Source organism: Euprymna scolopes, chromosome 1, assembly GCF_053919585.1.
Source record: "Euprymna scolopes isolate OS-2025 chromosome 1, ASM5391958v1, whole genome shotgun sequence".
NCBI lineage: Eukaryota > Metazoa > Mollusca > Cephalopoda > Sepiida > Sepiolidae > Euprymna > Euprymna scolopes.
The window spans coordinates 155721207-155748301 of NC_136482.1; the positions used below are offsets into that span (position 1 = coordinate 155721207).

The following is a 27095-nucleotide window of genomic DNA, read 5'->3' on the forward strand; positions in this document are numbered from 1 at the left end:
GGAGTATATCTTAGTGGTAGAGCTTTTGACTACAGATCGAATAATCTTCTGTTCAAGCCCTGGTGGACCTCGCCATTTTATTTTATTTTTTTCTTATTAATGAATTGAATTTACCATAGAAGAAGAGGTATCATTTTAAATCACCGCAAATCATTTCTTCATTTACATATTTTAAAACTAAACATTAATCAGAAGTGACTTTTCCAGGGTATTCAGCGTCAAGCCAAAATATTAGCTGACATGATATTGTAAACAAACACAGATAGAATTTGATGAACGACATTATCATTATTATGTTTTTTTTTTTATTTTGTGAATTAGTCCATCAGGCAAATTATTCCTTGTAATATATAATAATCAATAGAGGATTGATTCTATAATAATGCATACAGAATCTGCATAAATTAAAATATTATCCGTAATAATCCGTAATAATCCTCAGAGCAATTCATTTAGATGTTGTCTGTAGCTTATACCTGCTCTAAACTTAAAATACACTCTGCTCTATAGAAAATTGCTCTAACCCCCTTAGTTAGATTAGGTATACGCTAGAGACAACATCTAAATGAATTACTCTGAGAATTATTACGGTTTTCAAAAGATGAATCATTTTAAGATTCATCTGCACTACTTAAATGCTAGGTTTATTTATGGTGTCTTTTATTTAAAAAAAAAACAAAAAAAACACCCAATATTTTGGATGATGAGGAGATTTTGTTTTCATAAAAAACTATATGCTAAAATTATTGTCCTTGATTCAATGTCTGTCACAATAAAAACATTGTTTCCGAAACGATCGTACAATTTATTGGCTTTGTTGTGCTCCTTCTTATGAAATGGATTTTTAATTTTTAATTTTAATCTTGAATTATAAATTATCAATCACCTTACCAAATATAAAAGTAGCCCTAGGATATTTTTCTATTGAGCTTTGATACATCGGCTTTACAACAAGCATTATTCTTCCCCTTTAAATATATATATATATATATATATATATATATATATGGTGTAGTTATACATTATTTATTCATTCAAATATTTCATTAAATGAGATAGGCAAGTAAAATTCTCACAAACTTACATAATTTCCAAGGGTAATGCATTGGACTTTTTCTCTTTATATAATTTCTTGAGCTTTTGAATAACTTCAGTCATTTTTTAAGAAATTTTTAAGAAATTCTACATTTATGTTATGAAATCTTTAGTTATAGGCGATAACCTTCCGGGATATTTGAACTAAACCATTTAATTCATTGTAGTTGAGACGGTTCTCTTGCCATGTTTGATATTTTTAGATATCTTGTATGAATTAATTTTTATATCCAGTAGAGTTCAGTTCTAAATTAATAGGAAGATTAAAAATTAAAAAAAAGTGCAACAGCTAAAATGTGAATATTAAAACAATCAAGATGGGGATAATATGTATAGAATGCAAATATCACAACATAAATTAAAAATTATTTTCGTATGACTACAATATAATGCAGTATTTTTTCATGCCAATATTTTTTGTGAATTAAAGAGGTGTCTTTTTGACTTTCAGGTTAAAATTTCTTTGGCCAATACTAAACTTGGGAATTCCTGGAATTCTCACTGGAACTGGTGCTTTTTATATCTATTACCCTTCACTCAGCACGTAAGTTCTTGGAATTCTATCTATATACTCTTTAATCATTCTTGTGAATGTTTACAGGGATTTTGAAATACTACAATGTGCTATTACAATAAAAACATAACAAGAACAATATTCTTCAATCTGCATTAAGCGATGAAAATGGTGTTTAAAACTTATACAAGACAGACAAATTGGTTATATCCACTCAGAACAAGGATTGGGATTCCTAATTTATGATGTGAAGGAATATCTCTTGTAAAACAACGCCTTATCATCCTCAAGACAATGCCCAAGGGGAAAATTATAACAGTATCATATGAAAAACCATTTGTTCAATGCTGAAATCATTGATTCTTGCCATAACTCATTGAGAATTAGTACTGCCTAGTGTTTTTCATGGCATCAGATCTATTCCATCCACTGCTATTAAAGCAACATCTCATGAATAATTCTTTACATTCTTTTGATGGCACATTTATAGATATACCTCTTCCATTCTGATGCATCTTTCTGTGACAGCTTATAAAAATTCTGAAGAATGATCCTGTAGCAGTCACGTATTCTACATGCTAGTTGTTGAGTGATGTAAGAAACGTCAGACTACTTCTTACAGTTCTGAATTTTTTATTGTTTATATTGTATTGATCGAACTATTGTTCTCATCTTGAGTGTTATTTGTGCAACGTTTCGGTCAGATTAGCCTGAGGACGGTCGAAGGCTAATCCAACCGAAATGTTGCACAAATAAAACTCAAGATCAGAACAATGCCTGAGGACAGTCAGAGGCAAATCCGACCGAAACGTTGCATAAATAATACTAAAAATGAGAACAATGCCCTAGGACGGCTGAAGGCTAATCTGACTGAAACTTTGCACAAATAACACTCAAGATGAGAATAACAGTCTTATTAATACATGTAATATACTTCTTACGATGTCCACACAATTATGGTTTCCTTGTCCAGTAGAGGTCGTATTTTATTGGTTTCTCTGAAACACTAATGATATAGTAAATCTGTCCTTTATGAAAATTGACTCTGTTTTTAATTCATTTTCAACACAGCTCAAATAAAGGCATTTCTATGTAAACGTCAATGTCAGCTGTTGCCATCTTAATTCAGTCATAATAGAGTCAGATGAACCTTCTATTATTGCTCATCATAATTATTAGGAATGGATATCATTCATTCCGTTATCATTATAACCTCCTGGTTAAAGGGTTCGGGATATGACCTTAAACTATAGCCAGTGGTGAGGCCCCAGCTTGCGGGCTTTGGGGAGTGTGGAGTCACCCTTTAATTACCATTGCTCCCAGTTCCACTCTGACCCGGAGTGGTAGTACCTGTTAGGGTCCCAACTATGGGTTAAATAGAAACTGATTTGAAAACAACAAATATATTCTATTAAAAAAATTTTCTTCAAAATCTTTGGATTTGGCATTAAATAACCCAAAAAGGGTTGATATGCCGTAAAACAAAAACAACCAACCAATCCTGGTTAAAGGTTGAGCTATTAAATATAAATCCAACACATATCAAATAAGATGATCTTGAACCATCTGTATTGTTATAGAACCTAACTCCTTATCCATCCTGGATTATTATAAAATTGGTATTATATTGGTATTATAAAAAAGTTAAATAGATACTACAGCAAGAAATTTTTGTGTAGGAGATGACTATTATATTAATTAAAAATAATGCTACTGAGGATCAAAATAATGTTGATAATCTGCACTTATCTATAAAAACTAAGTTTTGAAGAAACCATTAATACATCAAACTTAGGGGGTCAACTAGTCTGTTGTCCCCAGAAAATAAGATGCATGCTGCAGCAACACCATTGATTAATTTATTTGGTTGTGGATAAATATTATGATAAACTTCCCAGATTACTGCCCTTAAACCAACTCTTAGATAAACTTTCATAATTCAAAAGTAGCTGCCTGTATACTGCAATAGCAATAATGATAGCAAAAAAAAAAAAAAAAACACTAATGTTTAATAAAGATGCTATTCTGTGGTAATTAGTAGTGTTAATCTTCTATATAAGAAAGTAAAGTCGATTTTTCACCTATATCTTTACCAAAAGCTTCATATGTTTTATCAGCTATTTAGGCCTAATTCTTATGCATGTTTCTAGAAAATATGCATTCATTTCATTTTCTTTCAAAATTTTTTTTATTTTCTCCGGGTAAGCTGTTTCCCCCAAATAAGTCTTCCACAGAGAAAGTTGCAGCCATTTTTACTCACATCATACTTTTTATACCTACAGCTCCAAGTAACACCGGGATCAATTGTTCATAGCATTATTTTCTGGCATAATGTCTTTCATTTTTCTATTTTTGTTACCTGCTGTAAATTTTCAATCAAAATGTTTTTTTTTTATATTCCAGTTTCATGGAATATAAGAATAACAGTTTTGTAATACTAACGTATTCACTTCATTACTTCATACGTATTGACTTCCTTTTATGTTCACTTTGCATTTTTGTCATCATATTTGTGCAACAACAAAATACTCTTATTATTGGAGCCCTTCAGAGAAATTAAGTTAATTTAGATTACTTTTTTGGAACTCAAATTTTATTTGAGAACAGCAGATTACATTTCAGTTTCTATTTCTGAATGGTTAGCATCATACGATTTATGTAGCAACAAAATAATAACATTACCAGGTCATTCTGAAGAAGTATCCGTTTTGGCAAGTTTTTTGATTACTTAAAAAAAAATTTTTTTTTTTTTTTTTTTTTTTTTTTTTACAAAGGAGTCACCACTTATCAAGGCCCAGAGGCCACTCGAGTATCAGGGTTAATAAGTGTACAGTGGTCAATGGGACAGTGACGTAGTAATTGTTAGAAGTGGAAATTTGGTAAATTGGATTACCTAAGGGGAACGGCTCATCAAGAACTTGTTTACGTTGGACTTGAAGGTGACCATATTATAGTCAGCCGGAAAGCAAGCAAATGGAAGAGAGTTTCATAGGTGTGCAGTTCTAAGAAAAAAACTTTGTTCATGGAATCTACGTTTACGTTTTGTTACAATTACTTTTTTGTTGCTATTTATGATTTTATTATCCTTATTAAATGTTGTTAAGTAGTTAATGCTGTTATTATTAATGTAGTTAATGCTGTTATTATTAATGTAGTTAATGCTGTTATTATTATTGTTATTATTAGTAATGTTGCAATGCGGAGGAACTATATATAAGTACGGATGGCCCACTTAAAAGTAACCCGGTCTATCTAATCTCTCTCTTAACGACCAACTGACATCACAAGACAAAATATAATTCTTTCTCCAACAAGATGGCGCTACATGCTATACGTCTTACAGATCACTGACACGAGTTCATGACATGGAAGAGAGAACAATAAGCAAAGGGTTATGGTCACCACGTTCGCCAGACTTGTCATCATGTGATTTTTATCTTTTGAGGGACTAAAAAAAGTTTATGCAAATAATCCTCACTATCTAGATTAAGGAGAACATTACCAATGCTATCAGGAGAATCACCAGAGAAGATCTACAGGCATTATCTGCAAACGTTGTTAAACTTGCCCAGAAATGCATAGATGTCAACGGGGAGCACTTCCAGCATCTTTTATAACACTGCAGGTAATTTAAACAATAAAAGAATGTTCCTCCTCCCTAGTACATTTTAATGGGACACTTTTAAGTGGGGCACCCTGTAGTTTACAAAAAAAAATTAGTGGGATCTTAAAAGTATTTTAGATGAGAAATATTTGGTTATTAATTTTATTTCACTGTAAGTAATTCAGGTGATTAAAAAAAATAGTTCTCCACCATGTTTGTTTATTGCGGAGAGGGGTAGTCCCTATTTAAAACTATAGATGAGAGAGGCCAGTTCTTCCCCAAAATATCCATGTAATGTCTCTGTAATCTTGTTTGGACAATCAGAGCCCTTGGTATCTTTCAACCCCCAATTCCCTTATAAAATTTTCTCCTAAATTTATAAACTTTAAAATTTTTCCTGAATTTTAAGGCCTTAAAATATTTGGTGCAAATAATTTAGTAGAAACACCCAAAATATCAGCAATACTTTTGTTTATCCCAAACTAATTGGCTGCAGAACCAAAATGATAAAACGTCTTTGTGTAATGTAGTAACATAGATTATATAAGAAAACTGAAATAAAAATAAAAAATACATAATTTGTTGTATATATTGTTTGTTTGTTTTTTTATTTTTTTTAACGGCAATCAAAAATGAAAAATTATTCAGAAATATTAACTACATGTTCCAGGTCAAGAGAAATGGGCTGTAGAAAGAATCATAGTATGCATTTTGACTGTATGCCCACCACAAAATAAAAGGTGCAGCAAGGCAAAGCAATGCAAATCTTGTTGTTAGTAAGGTTAGACTAAAATATCCAAATTGAACAAAAGTAAATTGTGTTGATAGTGTAATGGGTAAATGCAACAACTGCTGAAATCGTCCAGTTTTGCTTTTGAAGTAAAACATATTTATTTTCTTGAAAACTGCCAACATTTGTTTTTTGGTTGTTTTTTTTTTTTTTGTTTTTTTTGTTTTTATTGCAGCTACAGTTGAGAGACTTTGTGTTTGCTATTTTAAGGATTGTCAAAAAATAACAATTTAATTATTTGATGCTTCAATTCCATTACATGGCGTCATACGACTTTATTTTCAGTCATGAATCATGCGTAACAAGAATTGCACATTTTTTTCTTTTTTTGATTTTATTTATTTATTTTTTATTTTTACAAAACGCGGAGTCACTGGTAGCAGGGAGAGATTTTATTCCAACTTCTATAGAGGGTTGTTAAGTGTTCGGTCATAAGTAAGATCATCAAATTGAAGAATTTGCAAAAGAATTTGAATAATTCTTTTTTACAATAATTTTCTTTTTTTTTTTACTCATGTTTAATCCCAATAATAACTGGGACATAAGGGGAAGGGCTACTATTTGGGACCATGCCTAGGAAAGATTAACAAGATGTTGGTTTACATTACATTTAAACTTCTGTATATCAGTACAGTCAGGGAAGCAGGTAGCAGTAAGGGGATTCCAAAGTCTAGCTGTTCGAGGGAAGAAAGCCTTTTGGCATTTGGGAGCCTCGACAGTGAAGTGGTGTGATTTTGCTGCTAAACAGGTTTATCAGAAATATGTCCATTAAGACACTTGTAAAACATGCACAGGGATACAACATTGTGGAGATGGGACAGAGGTTGGAGCTTAATTGACAAAGTGGGACTTATTAGATTGAAAACTTTTTTGGACCCTATCCAAGGGGAGAGAATAGTGGTAGATGCACCAGCCCAGATGTGGCAACAATACTCCATGCATGGGTGAATGGTGGCTTTGTAGAGGTACAGGAAACTCTCAGATGTGAACAGTCTTTTAACACGATGGCGGAAACCCGCCCTTTTTGCAGCAGTCTTTGCAATGTTCACAATGTATTTGAATATTTAATCCTAAGTCAATATGAATAGTGACTGAATGTTTACATTTAATGTACAGTTATTTTTTGTTTTTTTGTTTTTTTTAGAAGCAAAAGGCAGTGTACTTTAATTTGAAAACTATTTTCTTTAATTGCAAATTTGGAAACTATCAGCTTAGCAAGTTCTCTCATATATGTATGTGTATGTGTGAATGTGTGTGTTTCAAGAAAGAGCAACAGCAATGTCAATGTTAAAATGTCAACAGTTTTGAGTGCAATGTTGATAATCATATATTGATGTGTTTATTTCATGTATATGTATATGTGTAAGATGTTAAAATATCAATGCTATGTATGACATTAATGTGTATATTAATGAGTGTGTGCATTCGTGTAAATATGGGGTGGAACAATAAAACTATCGCCCTAGAAAAGACAACATAATTCCATTTCTGTTTGATGAAAACCGTTTTTTTTTTTGTTGTTGTTGCAGACCATCTACTAGTTGGCCAGTTGTGTACAAATCCCAAGAGTGATAAGAGCCTTCTATCATGTCTGAAAGTGATGCAATATTCAATGAGCGAGATCGCAGATGCACAATTGTACAACTCATGCTCTCTACCGATCCAAGTTATGACAACAGGGCCATTGCCAGCATTGCTGGATTGCCACAGATAACAGGGACGTGCCCAGGGTGATGAAAACAAAATTTCCAGCCATGGTTATTGTATTTGGTGTGTTTTCAAGCAAGGGCAACATCATGCCATCTCATATCTTCGAAGTCTGTTTGAAAGTCAATACCAAAGTGTACCTGAATGTGCTGAAGAGTGTGGTGATCCCCTGGTGCAATGAGAGGGCCACTTGCAGACCCTAGGTGTGGCAATAGGACTCTGCACCGGCCCACAAGTCTAAAGAGACCCAGTCTTGGCTTCAGAAGGAGTGCTATGACTTTATATTCTTCTCTTACTGGCCCCTTCCTCCCTTGACCTGAACCCACTGAACTACTTTGTTTGGTCATATGTCGAGAATATCACCAACATGACCTCCCACATCATCAAAACTAGCCTGATCGCTGCCATCCACCGAGCATTCACCGAACTTCCGCCAGTGCTTGTAGAAAAGGCATGCTCCCAGCTCCAGACCCATATTAAGGCAATGATTGAGGCTGAAGGCGACTATATTGAATAGATGTCAGCTCTACTACATAATCAAGTTACCTGAATTATTTTTTCAATAAAAGTTTTAAAATAAAGCTGTAGTGTTGTTTCCTTTAGAGCGACTTTACCGTTCTACCTTGTACGTATGTATGTATAAGTGGTATGTTTATAGATACGACGACTGGCTCTCATTTTGGTGGCAATTATTTTTGGATCCAGGAAATATGTATTTTATATTTTTCCTTCATTGGATTTTTTTTTCTTTTTGCATTTTGCTGCCACAAATTGATTATATGCTGACTAGCTTAATGGAAAGACTGCTTTACTGCTGAATTAAAAGTTAAATTTTAAAATATTGTTATTGCTGATTATCTTTCTATTGAACATCATCAACATTCTGATCTCCATCTGGCATCAATTGAAATGAATGGCTCTCGTCTTCAGGAGGCCTCAAGTTTTGACAAGCTTCTAGGCTTGACCATTACTCCTGATCTTAAATGGAACACATACATCAAATCTGTTGCCAAGGCCGCTGGAAAAATGGTGGGCCGCTGGAAAAATGGTGGGATCTTTCTATCGATCTGGTAGATATCTCACTGCTGATGCAATTCTCTATCTATATAGGATCCAGGTACGTCCAAGGATGGAATACTGTTGCCACATCTGGGCAGGAGCTGCTAGAAAGGACTTGTCCTGCCTTGACAGAGTTCAAAATAGACTTTGTAGCCTTGTAGGAAATGTCTTTTTCTCTTCCCTGCAACCTCTATCTCACAGAAGAGATGTTGCGAGTTTGTCTCTGATGTATCATTATTTTCATGGAAAGTGTTCAACTGAGCTTCAGTCTATGGTCCTCTCTCGCCTAACTTTCACAAGAAACACTCGTCTAGCTGAAAACACTATTAATAATTTCCCCCACTCTTTATCTGTGCCTAAACCTAAACGTAGATTCCATGAACAAAGCTTCTTTCTTAGAACTGCACGCCTGTGGAATTGTCTTCCATTTTCCTGCTTTCCAACTGACTACGATATGGTTGTGTTCAAGTCTAACGTAAATAAGTTCTTGATGAGCCGTTCCATAAAAGTTATCAAATTTACCGACTTTTCATTACTAATGATTACTATATTGTCCAATTTCTACTGTACACTCTTTAACCCTTATCCTCCAGTGGCCTCTTGGCCTTGATAATGTGATGATGCCTGTGTAAAAAAAAAAAAATTGATTATTATATTTCTCCTATTATTTTTCTCCTCTTAAGTAATTACTATTTTTTTTTGTATTTTATTTTCAGGTGTGGAGGACCCAGTGTCAAAGTTGTGATTAATTACATTGCTTACTTCCTTCCTATGCTGCTTGTTATAGTCTGCAACCCTTTCTTTTTTACGCGCACAGCAAAAAAAGGTACGTTAAGAACGTAGCGATTGATGTTATTTACATGTCATGTGGTTAAGCTGATCTACTTACTTCAGGAGTAGTGGACTTACCCAGAAACAATAAATATAGTTGCATCTAAACATTAATGTAGCAAATCATGGCAATTATGCCTACCCCATCCCCGTCCAAATCATGATGTGTAGTTCTGATATGTAATCTACCCCGTATTACGCTGGCATGTTGAAAATTGTGATTTTGCTGTGAAGGTTGGTTAGTACAAAAAGAGTTCAAAGGTTAAGGTTGATGTATGTCAAACTCTGTAGCTGGGATTTGACGACATCACCTGAAATAGTTCATTCTGGTTTGTGTGCAAGAGAACATGGAAGAAAGAAAAAAAGAGAGAAAGCATGAAAGAAAGAGAGGAAAGATATCTTTTTCTTTCATATGCAAGTTAGTCTGGTTTCCAATTTTGGATGGAGCAGACACATCGAGATTAGCACAAAAATGCATTGGAAAAAAATAGATGCAAAAAAGACTTAAGAATGGCCGACAGGAAAGAATGTTGAACTGCCAAGACTGAGAAAGGAAAAAACCAAGCATCAATTAAAGGAAGCCTCAGACTTGTTATTTTGTGCATGCAATTTGCTTTTGTAGCGACAAAGCCAAGAGGCAGAAAAAAAGGTATGTCAATGTTTGGTTATACACACATATAAGACATTAAGAAACGGCCATATATAGACATTAGATGTATTATGATTACATACATAGATACAGAAAAAGAGACACATATAATGAGATATACACACAACAGACAAAATCCTCCTCTGCTACACTACACTTTTGCAATATACATTGTAGTGATCCCTAGATACCAGAATGCCTTTTACTCTGATTATTAGTGCTTATATCTGCACATAATGATTATTAGTGCTTATATCTGCTCATAATGATTATTAGTGCTTATATCTGCTCATAATGATTATTAGTGCTTATATCTGCTCATAATGATTATTAGTGCTTATATCTGCTCATAATGATTATTAGTGCTTATATCTGCACATAATGATTATTAGTGCTTATATCTGCCCATAATGATTACTAGTGCTTATATTTGCACATAATGATTATTAGTGCTTATATCTGCACATAATGATTATTAGTGCTTATATCTGCCCATAATGATTATTAGTGCTTATATCTGCCCATAATGATTATTAGTGCTTATATCTGCTCATAATGATTATTAGTGCTTATATCTGAACATAATGATTATTAGTGCTTATATCTGCCCATAATGATTATTAGTGCTTATATCTGCTCATAATGATTATTAGTGCTTATATCTGCCCATAATGATTATTAGTGCTTATATCTGCCCATAATGATTATTAGTGCTTATATCTGCACATAATGATTATTAGTGCTTATATCTGCACATAATGATTATTAGTGCTTATATCTGCCCATAATGATTATTAGTGCTTATATCTGCACATAATGATTATTAGTGCTTATATCTGCACCTAATGATTATTAGTCCTTATATCTGCCCATAATGATTATTAGTGCTTATATCTGCTCATAATGATTATTAGTGCTTATATATGCCCATAATGATTATTAGTGCTTATATCTGCCCATAATGATTATTAGTGCTTATATCTGCACATAATGATTATTAAAGCTTATATCTGCACATAATGATTATTAGTACTTATATCTGCCCATAATGATTATTAAAGCTTATATCTGCACATAATGATTATTAGTGCTTATATCTGCACATAATGATTATTAGTGCTTATATCTGCACACAATGATTATTAAAGCTTATATCTGCACATAATGATTATTAGTGCTTATATCTGCCCATAATGATTATTAAAGCTTATATCTGCACATAATGATTATTAGTGCTTATATCTGCCCATAAGGATTATTAGTGCTTATATCTGCTCATAATGATTATTAGTGCTTATATCTGCCCATAATAATTATTAGTGCTTATATCTGCCCATAATGATTATTAGTGCTTATATCTGCATATAATGATTATTAGTGCTTATATCTGCACATAATGATTATTAGTGCTTATATCTGCCCATAATGATTATTAGTGCTTATATCTGCTCATAATGATTATTAGTGCTTATATCTGCACATAATCATTATTAGTGCTTATATCTGCCCATAATGATTATTAGTGCTTATATCTGCACATAATGATTACTAGTGCTTATATCTGCACATAATGATTATTAGTGCTTATATCTGCCCATAATGATTATTAAAGCTTTTATCTGCACATAATGATTATTAGTGCTTATATCTGCACATAATGATTATTAAAGCTTATATCTGCACATAATGATTATTAGTGCTTATATCTGCCCATAATGATTATTAGTGCTTATATCTGCCCATAGTGATTATTAAAGCTTATATCTGCACAAAATGATTATTAGTGCTTATATCTGCCAATAATGATTATTAGTGCTTATATCTGCCCATAATGATTATTAGTGCTTATATCTGCCCATAATGATTATTAGTGCTTATATCTGCCCATAATGATTACTAGTGATTATATCTGCACATAATGATTATTAGTGCTTATATCTGCCCATAATGATTATTTGTGCTTATATCTGCTCATAATGATTATTAAAGCTTATATCTGCACATAATGATTATTAGTGCTTATATCTGCACATAATGATTATTAGTGCTTATATCTGCACATAATGATTATTAGTGCTTATATCTGCCCATAATGATTATTAGTGCTTATATCTGCCCATAAAGATTATTAGAGCTTATATCTGCCCATAATGATTATTAGTGCTTATATCTGCACATAATGATTATTAGTGCTTATATCTGCACATAATGATTATTAGTGCTTATATCTGCCCATAATGATTATTAGTGCTTATATCTGCTCATAATGATTATTAGTGCTTATATCTGCACATAATTATTATTAGTGCTTATATCTGCCCATAATGATTATTAGTGCTTATATCTGCACATAATGATTATTAAAGCTTGTATCTGCACATAATGATTATTAGTGCTTATATCTGCCCATAATGATTAAAGCTTATATTTGCACATAATGATTATTAGTGCTTATATCTGCACATAATGATTATTAAAGCTTATATCTGCACATAATGATTATTAGTGCTTATATCTGCACATAATGATTATTAGTGCTTATATCTGCACATAATGATTTTTAGTGCTTGTATCTGCCCATAATGATTATTAGTGCTTATATCTGCCCATAATGATTATTAGTGCTTATATCTGCACATAATGATTATTAGTGCTTATATCTGCACATAATGATTATTAGTGCTTATATCTGCACATAATGATTATTAGTGCTTATATCTGCCCATAATGATTATTAGTGCTTATATCTGCACATAATGATTATTAGTGCTTATATCTGCACATAATGATTATTAGTGCTTTTATCTGCCCATAATGATTATTAGTGCTTATATCTGCCCATAATGATTATTAGTGCTTATATCTGCCCATAATGATTATTAGTGCTTATATCTGCACATAATGATTATTAGTGCTTATATCTGCACATAATGATTATTAGTGCTTATATCTGCACATAATGATTATTAGTGCTTATATCTGCCCATAATGATTATTAGTGCTTATATCTGCCCATAATGATTATTAGTGCTTATATCTGCCCATAATGATTATTAGTGCTTATATCTGCCCATAATGATTATTAGTGCTTATATCTGCCCATAATGATTATTAGTGCTTATATCTGCCCATAATGATTATTAGTGCTTATATCTGCACATAATGATTATTAGTGCTTATATCTGCCCATAATGATTATTAGTGCTTATATCTGCTCATGATGATTATTAGTGCTTATATCTGCACATAATGATTATTAGTGCTTATATCTGCCCATAATGATTATTAGTGCTTATATCTGCCCATAATGATTATTAGTGCTTATATCTGCACATAATGATTATTAAAGCTTATATCTGCATATAATGATTATTAGTGCTTATATCTGCCCATAATGATTATTAAAGCTTATATCTGCACATAATGATTATTAGTGCTTATATCTGCACATAATGATTATTAAAGCTTATATCTGCACATAATGATTATTAGTGCTTATATCTGCCCATAATGATTATTAAAGCTTATATCTGCACATAATGATTATTAGTGCTTATATCTGCCCATAATGATTATTAGTGCTTATATCTGCCCATAATGAGTATTAGTGCTTATATCTGCTCATAATGATTATTAGTGCTTATATCTGCACATAATGATTATTAGTGCTTATATCTGCCCATAATGATTATTAGTGCTTATATCATCTCATAATGATTATTAGTGCTTATATCTGCACATAATGATTATTAGTGCTTATATCTGCCCATAATGATTATTAGTGCTTGTATCTGCCCATAATGATTATTAGTGCTTATATCTGCACATAATGATTATTAAAGCTTATATCTACACATAATGATTATTAGTGCTTATATCTGCACATAATGATAATTAGTGCTTATATCTGCTCATAATGATTATTAGTGCTTATATCTGCACATAATGATTATTAGTGCTTATATCTGCCATTAATGATTATTAGTGCTTATATCTGCCCATAATGATTATTAGTGCTTATATCTGCCCATAATGATTATTAGTGCTTATATATGCACATAATGATTATTAGTGCTTATATCTGCCCATAATGATTATTAGTGCTTATATCTGCACATAATGATTATTAGTGCTTATATCTGCCCATAATGATTATTAGTGCTTATATCTGCACATAATGATTATTAGTGCTAATATCTGCCCATAATGATTATTAGTGCTTATATCTGCACATAATGATTATTAGTGCTTATATCTGCCCATAATGATTATTAGTGCTTATATCTGCCCATAATGATTATTAGTGCTTATATCTGCACATAATGATTATTAGTGCTTATATCTGCCCATAATGATTATTAGTGCTTATATCTGCACATAATGATTATTAGTGCTTATATCTGCACATAATGATTATTAGTGCTTATATCTGCCCATAATGATTATTAGTGCTTATATCTGCCCATAATGATTATTAGTGCTTATATCTGCCCATAATGATTATTAGTGCTTATATCTGCACATAATGATTATTAGTGCTTATATTTGCACATAATGATTATTAGTGCTTATATCTGCCCATAATGATTATTAGTGCTTATATCTGCACATAATGATTATTAAAGCTTATATCTGCACATAATGATTATTAGTGCTTATATCTGCCCATAATGATTATTAAAGCTTATATCTGCACATAATGATTATTAGTGCTTATATCTGCTCATAATGATTATTAGTGCTTATATCTGCACATAATGATTATTAGTGCTTATATCTGCCATTAATGATTATTAGTGCTTATATCTGCCCATAATGATTATTAGTGCTTATATCTGCCCATAATGATTATTAGTGCTTATATATGCACATAATGATTATTAGTGCTTATATCTGCCCATAATGATTATTAGTGCTTATATCTGCACATAATGATTATTAGTGCTTATATCTGCCCATAATGATTATTAGTGCTTATATCTGCACATAATGATTATTAGTGCTAATATCTGCCCATAATGATTATTCGTGCTTATATCTGCACATAATGATTATTAGTGCTTATATCTGCCCATAATGATTATTAGTGCTTATATCTGCCCATAATGATTATTAGTGCTTATATCTGCACATAATGATTATTAGTGCTTATATCTGCCCATAATGATTATTAGTGCTTATATCTGCACATAATGATTATTAGTGCTTATATCTGCACATAATGATTATTAGTGCTTATATCTGCCCATAATGATTATTAGTGCTTATATCTGCCCATAATGATTATTAGTGCTTATATCTGCCCATAATGATTATTAGTGCTTATATCTGCACATAATGATTATTAGTGCTTATATTTGCACATAATGATTATTAGTGCTTATATCTGCCCATAATGATTATTAGTGCTTATATCTGCACATAATGATTATTAAAGCTTATATCTGCACATAATGATTATTAGTGCTTATATCTGCCCATAATGATTATTAAAGCTTATATCTGCACATAATGATTATTAGTGCTTATATCTGCACATAATGATTATTAGTGCTTATATCTGCCCATAATGATTATTAGTGCTTATATCTGCCCATAATGATTATTAAAGCTTATATCTGCACATAATGATTATTAGTGCTTATATCTGCCCATAATGATTATTAGTGCTTATATCTGCTCATAATGATTATTAGTGCTTATATCTGCACATAATGATTATTAATGCTTATATCTGCCCATAATGATTATTAGTGCTTATATCTGCCCATAATGATTATTAGTGCTTATATCTGCACATAATGATTATTAAAGCTTATATCTGCACATAATGATTATTAGTGCTTATATCTGCACATAATGATTATTAGTGCTTATATCTGCACATAATGATTATTAGTGCTTATATCTGCCCATAATGATTATTAGTGCTTGTATCTGCCCATAATGATTATTAGTGCTTATATCTGCACATAATGATTATTAGTGCTTATATCTGCCCATAATGATTATTAGTTCTTATATCTGCACATAATGATTATTAGTGCTTATATCTGCCCATAATGATTATTAGTGCTTATATCTGCTCATAATGATTATTAGTGCTTATATCTGCACATAATGATTATTAGTGCTTATATCTGCACATAATGATTATTAGTGCTTATATCTGCACATAATGATTATTAGTGCTTATATCTGCCCATAATGATTATTAGTGCTTATATCTGCCCATAATGATTATTAGTGCTTATATCTGCACATAATGATTATTAAAGCTTGTATCTGCACATAATGATTATTAGTGCTTATATCTGCCCATAATGATTATTAGTGCTTATATCTGCCCATAATGATTATTAGTGCTTATATCTGCCCATAATGATTATTAGTGCTTATATCTGCCCATAATGATTATTAGTGCTTATATCTGCCCATAATGATTATTAGTGCTTATATCTGCCCATAATGATTATTAGTGCTTATATCTGCCCATAATGATTATTAGTGCTTATATCTGCTCATAATGATTATTAGTGCTTATATCTGCACATAATGATTATTAGTTCTTATATCTGCCCATAATGATTATTAGTGCTTATATCTGCTCATAATGATTATTAGTGCTTATATCTGCACATAATGATTATTAGTGCTTATATCTGCACATAATGATTATTAGTGCTTATATCTGCCCATAATGATTATTAGTGCTTATATCTGCCCATAATGATTATTAGTGCTTATATCTGCCCATAATGATTATTAGTGCTTATATCTGCCCATAATGATTATTAGTGCTTGTATCTGCACATAATGATTATTAGTGCTTATATCTGCCCATAATGATTATTAGTGCTTATATCTGCCCATAATGATTATTAGTGCTTATATCTGCCCATAATGATTATTAGTGCTTATATCTGCCCATAATGGTTATTAGTGCTTATATCTGCCCATAATGATTATTAGTGCTTATATCTGCATATAATGATTATTAGTGCTTATATCTGCACATAATGATTATTAGTGCTTATATCTGCCCATAATGATTATTAGTGCTTATATCTGCTCATAATGATTATTAGTGCTTATATCTGCTCATAATGATTATTAGTGCTTATATCTGCACATAATGATTATTAGTGCTTATATCTGCACATAATGATTACTAGTGCTTATATCTGCACATAATGATTACTAGTGCTTATATCTGCACATAATGATTACTAGTGCTTATATCTGCACATAATGATTCTTAAAGCTTATATCTGCACATAATGATTATTAGTTCTTATATCTGCACATAATGATTATTAGTGCTTATATCTGCACATAATGATTATTAAAGCTTATATCTGCACATAATGATTATTAGTGCTTATATCTGCCCATAATGATTATTAGTGCTTATATCTGCCCATAGTGATTATTAAAGCTTATATCTGCACATAATGATTATTAGTGCTTATATCTGCCCATAATGATTATTAGTGCTTATATCTGCCCATAATGATTACTAGTGATTATATCTGCACATAATGATTATTAGTGCTTATATCTGCCCATAATGATTATTTGTGCTTATATCTGCTCATAATGATTATTAAAGCTTATATCTGCACATAATGATTATTAGTGCTTATATCTGCCCATAATGATTATTAGTGCTTATATCTGCCCATAATGATTATTAGTGCTTATATCTGCCCATAATGATTATTAGTGCTTATATCTGCACATAATGATTATTAGTGCTTATATCTGCACATAATGATTATTAGTGCTTATATCTGCCCATAATGATTATTAGTGCTTATATCTGCTCATAATGATTATTAGTGCTTATATCTGCACATAATGATTATTAGTGCTTATATCTGCCCATAATGATTATTAGTGCTTATATCTGCACATAATGATTATTAAAGCTTGTATCTGCACATAATGATTATTAGTGCTTATATCTGCCCATAATGATTAAAGCTTATATTTGCACATAATGATTATTAGTGCTTATATCTGCCCATAATGATTATTAGTGCTTGTATCTGCCCATAATGATTATTAGTGCTTATATCTGCACATAATGATTATTAGTGCTTATATCTGCCCATAATGATTATTAGTGCTTATATCTGCCCATCATGATTATTAGTGCTTATATCTGCACATAATGATTATTAGTGCTTATATCTGCACATAATGATTATTAGTGCTTATATCTGCACATAATGATTATTAGTGCTTATATCTGCCCATAATGATTATTAGTGCTTATATCTGCCCATAATGATTATTAGTGCTTATATCTGCACATAATGATTATTAAAGCTTGTATCTGCACATAATGATTATTAGTGCTTATATATGCACATAATGATTATTAGTGCTTATATCTGCACATAATGATTATTAAAGCTTATATCTGGACATAATGATTATTAGTGCTTATATCTGCCCATAATGATTATTAGTGCTTATATCTGCACATAATGATTATTAGTGCTTATATCTGCCCATAATGATTATTAGTGCTTATATCTGCACATAATGATTATTAGTGCTTATATCTGCCCATAATGATTATTAGTGCTTATATCTGCACATAATGATTATTAGTGCTTATATCTGCCCATAATGTTTATTAGTGCTTATATCTGCACATAATGATTATTAGTGCTTATATCTGCACATAATGATTATTAGTGCTTATATCTGCCCATAATGATTATTAGTGCTTATATCTGCCCATAATGATTATTAGTGCTTATATCTGCCCATAATGATTATTAGTGCTTATATCTGCTCATAATGATTATTAGTGCTTATATCTGCACATAATGATTATTAGTGCTTATATCTGCCCATAATGATTATTAGTGCTTATATCTGCTCATAATGATTATTAGTGCTTATATCTGCACATAATGATTATTAGTGCTTATATCTGCACATAATGATTATTAGTGCTTATATCTGCTCATAATGATTATTAGTGCTTATATCTGCCCATAATGATTATTAGTGCTTATATCTGCCCATAATGATTATTAGTGCTTATATCTGCCCATAATGATTATTAGTGCTTGTATCTGCACATAATGATTATTAGTGCTTATATCTGCCCATAATGATTATTAGTGCTTGTATCTGCCCATAATGATTATTAGTGCTTATATCTGCCCATAATGATTATTAGTGCTTATATCTGCCCATAATGATTATTAGTGCTTATATCTGCATATAATGATTATTAGTGCTTATATCTGCACATAATGATTATTAGTGCTTATATCTGCCCATAATGATTATTAGTGCTTATATCTGCTCATAATGATTATTAGTGCTTATATCTGCTCATAATGATTATTAGTGCTTATATCTGCACATAATGATTATTAGTGCTTATATCTGCACATAATGATTACTAGTGCTTATATCTGCACATAATGATTATTAGTGCTTATATCTGCACATAATGATTATTAGTGCTTATATCTGCACATAATGATTATTAGTGCTTATATCTGCACATAATGATTATTAAAGCTTATATCTGCACATAATGATTATTAGTGCTTATATCTGCCCATAATGATTATTAGTGCTTATATCTGCCCATAGTGATTATTAAAGCTTATATCTGCACATAATGATTATTAGTGCTTATATCTGCCCATAATGATTATTAGTGCTTATATCTGCCCATAATGATTATTAGTGCTTATATCTGCCCATAATGATTACTAGTGATTATATCTGCACATAATGATTATTAGTGCTTATATCTGCCCATAATGATTATTTGTGCTTATATCTGCTCATAATGATTATTAAAGCTTATATCTGCACATAATGATTATTAGTGCTTATATCTGCACATAATGAATATTAGTGCTTATATCTGCACATAATGATTATTAGTGCTTATATCTGCCCATAATGATTATTAGTGCTTATATCTGCCCATAATGATTATTAGTGCTTATATCTGCCCATAATGATTATTAGTGCTTATATCTGCCCATAATGATTATTAGTGCTTATATCTGCACATAATGATTATTAGTGCTTATATCTGCCCATAATGATTATTAGTGCTTATATCTGCACATAATGATTATTAGTGCTTATATCTGCCCATAATGATTATTAGTGCTTATATCTGCACATAATGATTATTAGTTCTTATATCTGCCCATAATGATTATTAGTGCTTATATCTGCACATAATGATTATTAGTGCTTATATCTGCCCATAATGATTATTAGTGCTTATATCTGCACATAATGATTATTAGTGCTTATATCTGCACATAATGATTATTAGTGCTTATATCTGCCCATAATGATTATTAGTGCTTATATCTGCACATAATGATTATTAGTGCTTATATCTGCACATAATGATTATTAGTGCTTATATCTGCCCATAATGATTATTAGTGCTTATATCTGCCCATAATGATTATTAGTGCTAATATCTGCACATAATGATTATTAGTGCTTATATCTGCACATAATGATTATTAGTGCTCATATTTGCACATAATGATTATTAGTGCTTATATCTGCCCATAATGATTATTAGTGCTTATATCTGCACATAATGATTATTAAAGCTTATATCTGCACATAATGATTATAAGTGCTTATATCTGCCCATAATGATTATTAAAGCTTATATCTGCACATAATGATTATTAGTGCTTATATCTGCACATAATGATTATTAGTGCTTATATCTGCCCATAATGATTATTAGTGCTTATATCTGCCCATAATGATTATTAAAGCTTATATCTGCACATAATGATTATTAGTGCTTATATCTGCCCATAATGATTATTAGTGCTTATATCTGCTCATAATGATTATTAGTGCTTATATCTGCACATAATGATTATTAATGCTTATATCTGCCCATAATGATTATTAGTGCTTATATCTGCCCATAATGATTATTAGTGCTTATATCTGCACATAATGATTATTAAAGCTTATATCTGCACATAATGATTATTAGTGCTTATATCTGCACATAATGATTATTAGTGCTTATATCTGCCCATAATGATTATTAGTGCTTGTATCTGCCCATAACGATTATTAGTGCTTATATCTGCACATAATGATTATTAGTGCTTATATCTGCCCATAATGATTATTAGTGCTTATATCTGCACATAATGATTATTAGTGCTTATATCTGCCCATAATGATTATTAGTGCTTATATCTGCACATAATGATTATTAGTGCTTATATCTGCACATAATGATTATTAGTGCTTATATCTGAACATAATGTTTATTAGTGCTTATATCTGCCCATAATGATTATTAGTGCTTATATCTGCCCATAATGATTATTAGTGCTTATATCTGCACATAATGATTATTAAAGCTTGTATCTGCACATAATGATTATTAGTGCTTATATCTGCACATAATGATTATTAGTGCTTATATCTGCACATAATGATTATTAAAGCTTATATCTGCACATAATGATTATTAGTGCTTATATCTGCACATAATGATTATTAGTGCTTATATCTGCACATAATGATTATTAGTGCTTATATCTGCACATAATGATTATTAGTGCTTATATCTGCACATAATGATTATTAGTGCTTATATCTGCCCATAATGATTATTAGTGCTTATATCTGCCCATAATGATTATTAGTGCTTATATCTGCACATAATGATTATTAGTGCTTATATCTGCCCATAATGATTATTAGTGCTTATATCTGCACATAATGATTATTAGTGCTTATATCTGCCCATAATGATTATTAGTGCTTATATCTGCACATAATGATTATTAGTGCTTATATCTGCCCATAATGATTATTAGTGCTTATATCTGCACATAATGATTATTAGTGCTTATATCTGCCCATAATGTTTATTAGTGCTTATATCTGCACATAATGATTATTAGTGCTTATATCTGCACATAATGATTATTAGTGCTTATATCTGCACATAATGATTATTAAAGCTTGTATCTGCACATAATGATTATTAGTGCTTATATCTGCACATAATGATTATTAGTGCTTATATCTGCACATAATGATTATTAAAGCTTATATCTGCACATAATGATTATTAGTGCTTATATCTGCACATAATGATTATTAGTGCTTATATCTGCACATAATGATTATTAGTGCTTATATCTGCCCATAATGATTATTAAAGCTTATATCTGCCCATAATGATTATTAGTGCTTATATCTGCCCATAATGATTATTAGTGCTTATATCTGCACATAATGATTATTAGTGCTTATATCTGCCCATAATGATTATTAGTGCTTATATCTGCACATAATGATTATTAGTGCTTGTATCTGCCCATAATGATTATTAGTGCTTATATCTGCACATAATGATTATTAGTGCTTATATCTGCCCATAATGATTATTAGTGCTTATATCTGCACATAATGATTATTAGTGCTTATATCGTCCCATAATGATTATTAGTGCTTATATCTGCCCATAATGATTATTAGTGCTTATATCTGCACATAATGATTATTAGTGCTTATATCTGCACATAATGATTATTAGTGCTTATATCTGCCCATAATGATTATTAGTGCTTATATCTGCCCATAATGATTATTAGTGCTTATATCTGCCCATAATGATTATTAGTGCTTATATCTGCCCATAATGATTATTAGTGCTTATATCTGCACATAATGATTATTAGTGCTTATATCTGCACATAATGATTATTAGTGCTTATATCTGCACATAATGATTATTAGTGCTTATATCTGCACATAATGATTATTAGTGCTTATATCTGCCCATAATGATTATTAGTGCTTATATCTGCCCATAATGATTATTAGTGCTTATATCTGCACATAATGATTATTAGTGCTTATATCTGCACATAATGATTATTAGTGCTTATATCTGCCCATAATGATTATTAGTGCTTATATCTGCACATAATGATTATTAGTGCTTATATCTGCCCATAATGATTATTAGTGCTTATATCTGCACATAATGATTATTAGTGCTTATATCTGCACATAATGATTATTAGTGCTTATATCTGCCCATAATGTTTATTAGTGCTTATATCTGCACATAATGATTATTAGTGCTTATATCTGCACATAATGATTATTAGTGCTTATATCTGCCCATAATGATTATTAGTGCTTATATCTGCCCATAATGATTATTAGTGCTTATATCTGCCCATAATGATTATTAGTGCTTATATCTGCCCATAATGATTATTAGTGCTTATATCTGCCCATAATGATTATTAGTGCTTATATCTGCACATAATGATTGCTAGTGCTTATATCTGCCCATAATGATTATTAGTGCTTATATCTGCTCATAATGATTATTAGTGCTTATATCTGCACATAATGATTATTAGTGCTTATATCTGCCCATAATGATTATTAGTGCTTATATCTGCACATAATGATTATTAAAGCTTATATCTGCACATAATGATTATTAGTGCTTATATCTGCCCATAATGATTATTAAAGCTTATATCTGCACATAATGATTATTAAAGCTTATATCTGCACATAATGATTATTAAAGCTTATATCTGCACATAATGATTATTAAAGCTTATATCTGCACATAATGATTATTAGTGCTTCTATCTGCCCATAATGATTATTAGTGCTTATATTTGCCCATAATGATTATTAAAGCTTATATCTGCACATAATGATTATTAGTGCTTATATCTGCACATAATGATTATTAGTGCTTATATCTGCACATAATGATTATTAGTGCTTATATCTGCCCATAATGATTATTAGTGCTTATATCTGCCCATAATGATTACTAGTGCTTATATCTGCACATAATGATTATTAGTGCTTATATCTGCCCATAATGATTATTAGTGCTTATATCTGCCCATAATGATTATTAGTGCTTATATCTGGATATAATGATTATTAGTGCTTATATCTGCCCATAATGATTATTAGTGCTTATATCTGCACATAATGATTATTAGTGCTTATATCTGCACATAATGATTATTAGTGCTTATATCTGCACATAATGATTATTAGTGCTTATATCTGCCCATAATATTTTAGTTATTGATAGATATGATGACAAAGTATGAAATTTTACATTTTTAAGTTAGATAATGAAAAAGCTACTAAATGATTACCTTTGGTTTAAAAAAAACATGTTTAAATATCAAATTGTACTCTCTGTCTCTCTGTCTGTCTGTCTGTCTGTCTGTCTCTCTCTCTCTCTCTCTCTCTCTCTCTCTCTCTCTCTCTCTCTCCATTAAATTTCACTTTTTCATTGCCTGGGGATCAAATGTTTTTTGATATTTCGCAAGCTCCCTTTTGAGTTTTCATTTTCACAGTATGAACATGTGTTGCATGTGTTTAATGCATAAGCTGTGATCGTTTTCTCATTGTGCTGGGCCAAGGTTTTTATTCCATTCTGATAACGGTCACATTGTCAACCATGTGATCTCAATTGTTTAAATGCTGAAAAGAAGAGATATTAACAGTAGTATTTCAAGAATAAACTTTTGTGAATGTATTCAATTTTTGTGGATAAAATGATTAAAACTATTGTACCCATTGTTTATTTTTTTTTATTCTTGTTTTATTTTGTTGCAGTAAAAACAATTGTCATGAGACAACATGGCCGCTATTCTGGGGCTGAACAGACAGTGGTCCATAATGCAAAACGGAAATTTTACCTCATCATCACTGTATTTATCGCATGGTAAGACTAATTTTCATTCTTTATGATTTACTCCTCCCCTTATAATTCGAAATACTTTCTTTTGTTGATTTGTAAATAATACTTTTAAAGTCTGATGCATTTTTTATCACTTTTCTTACATTCTTTGGTTATTCTTTCATTATTATAAAAGTATTTAAATGAACAAATTAAAAAACTTTGATTGTTTTGGATGGATAGCTGTTTTTCTTTTTTTTTTAATTTCATTTGTAAACCACCATTGAATCCAGAAATAAGAAACCTGGACACTATTTGATGAACTCTTATGTATATAAAAAAATGTGCGAATGCGCACACACACACAGTCACGAATGCAAACACTCACACACACACACTCAAAAACACACACACACACACACATAGTCACAAATGCAAACATACTCTCACACACACACACTCACAAAAACACACACACTGTCACACACACACTCACTCACATACACACTCACAAATTCACACAAACACTCTCTCACACACACGCACATGCACTCACAAACACACACACACACAGTCACAAATGCAAACACACTCACACACACACTCACAAAAACACACTCGCGCACACACACACACACACACACACACTCGCACACTGTCACACACACATTCACATACACACTCACAAATTCACACAAACACTCTCTCACACACACGCACATGCACTCACAAACACATACACACTCTCACACACATACGCACTCACAAGCAGAAACACACATACATACACACAAAAGTACATAAACACACACACACAATACTATCTCTAATCAATTTTGTTTTGTCTCACTTGGTATTTATATATTTGATACATTGCAGTGTAATCTGTATCTACTGTCACAAAAAATGCAGTGACATGAAAGTTGTCTTAGTCTCGAACCCCACCTTTGAATGTATGAGATGCATAGAGCAGACGCATCCTATTGACAGTCGTCCTCGTGAAGAGTTGGCACTAGATGATAATACCCTGGAGGTAGCAGAATCTTTCTCCAGAAGATAAGTTGTATAGCAGATGTGTCAGGAGCATCATTTATGACAGTGAAAGCTGGGCTCTCACTTAACTACTTTTTTTTTTTTTTTTACTCGCGTTCACTCCAAACAAGACATAAGGACATAAGGGGCTACTATTTTGGACCACGCCTAGGAAAAATTAACAAGGTGTTGGTTTACATTACATTTAAACTTTTGCATATCAGTCGAGTCAGGGGAGCAGGTAACAGAAAGAGAAATTTTTAAAAAAAGCAAACAAGGGATACGGAAATCTAATATATAAACGGCTATATGTCTATCTGTCTGTCTGTCTACATATTTTCAAACTCTAGCTCCTTCGAAACTAAAAGTTGCAGAGTGGTGCTAGGGGTCTCAAATGATTGGAATTTTTACTGGCCATTCTTTTATGGGTTTTTAATCAATTAAAATTGTTTTTAAGGGGTCAAAATTGAAAATATCGTTATACATTTTGTACATTCATCTTAGTTTGTTTTTTATTTTTTAAATTTTTAATCAGTTTATATGCATTTCATGTTGGTACAGTGGTAACGTCCCCAGCTTCGAATGCTTCGGTTTCGATTCTAACTGATGGCACCTAAATACTTTTTTCTTTTACTTTTGAAATCATGACTCTATAATAATATATACGAAATCTGGACAAATTAAAATATCATATTTAAGCGTATTTTATGCCTGCCCCGCCCCCCCGCTAGTATATATAAAAAAAACTTTTGAAAAAATCCGAAAGTGAAAGGAAGTAAAATCCAAACTTTAAGTAATCCACATTAAAATCCTTAAAATATTCAAAGAATGTTAAAGAAAATGTTATACAAATTCAAGTGAAATCCTAAAAATGGGGTTCCAGAGCACAAAGATAATGGCAACAGTCCAAATCCAAAAATGGCAACAAAAAAAATCAGTTTTTATCTATACTTTACAGTTTGTATAATTTACTTGTAAATTTTAATTTACAGTTTTAATTTCTTTTCTTTCTCTTATGACAAGCTCTACTCTCTATTGTGTTTGTATTGAGCTTTTTTATTTGGTTAGAATTAATAT

At 31.2% G+C, this 27095-nt stretch overlaps 1 protein-coding gene across 1 annotated transcript in view; it reads left to right on the top strand.

Annotated features, from left to right (window-relative positions):
• Positions 1–27095, top strand: part of LOC145276805 (G-protein coupled receptor 143-like) — a 105703-nt gene that overhangs the window by 65819 nt on the left and 12789 nt on the right. Inside the window, exons 6-8 of the mRNA XM_080128126.1 lie at positions 1547–1639; positions 9486–9595; positions 24923–25031. Of these exons, the coding sequence (XP_079984252.1) occupies positions 1547–1639; positions 9486–9595; positions 24923–25031 (312 nt within the window). The remainder of the gene's footprint in view (positions 1–1546; positions 1640–9485; positions 9596–24922; positions 25032–27095) is intronic.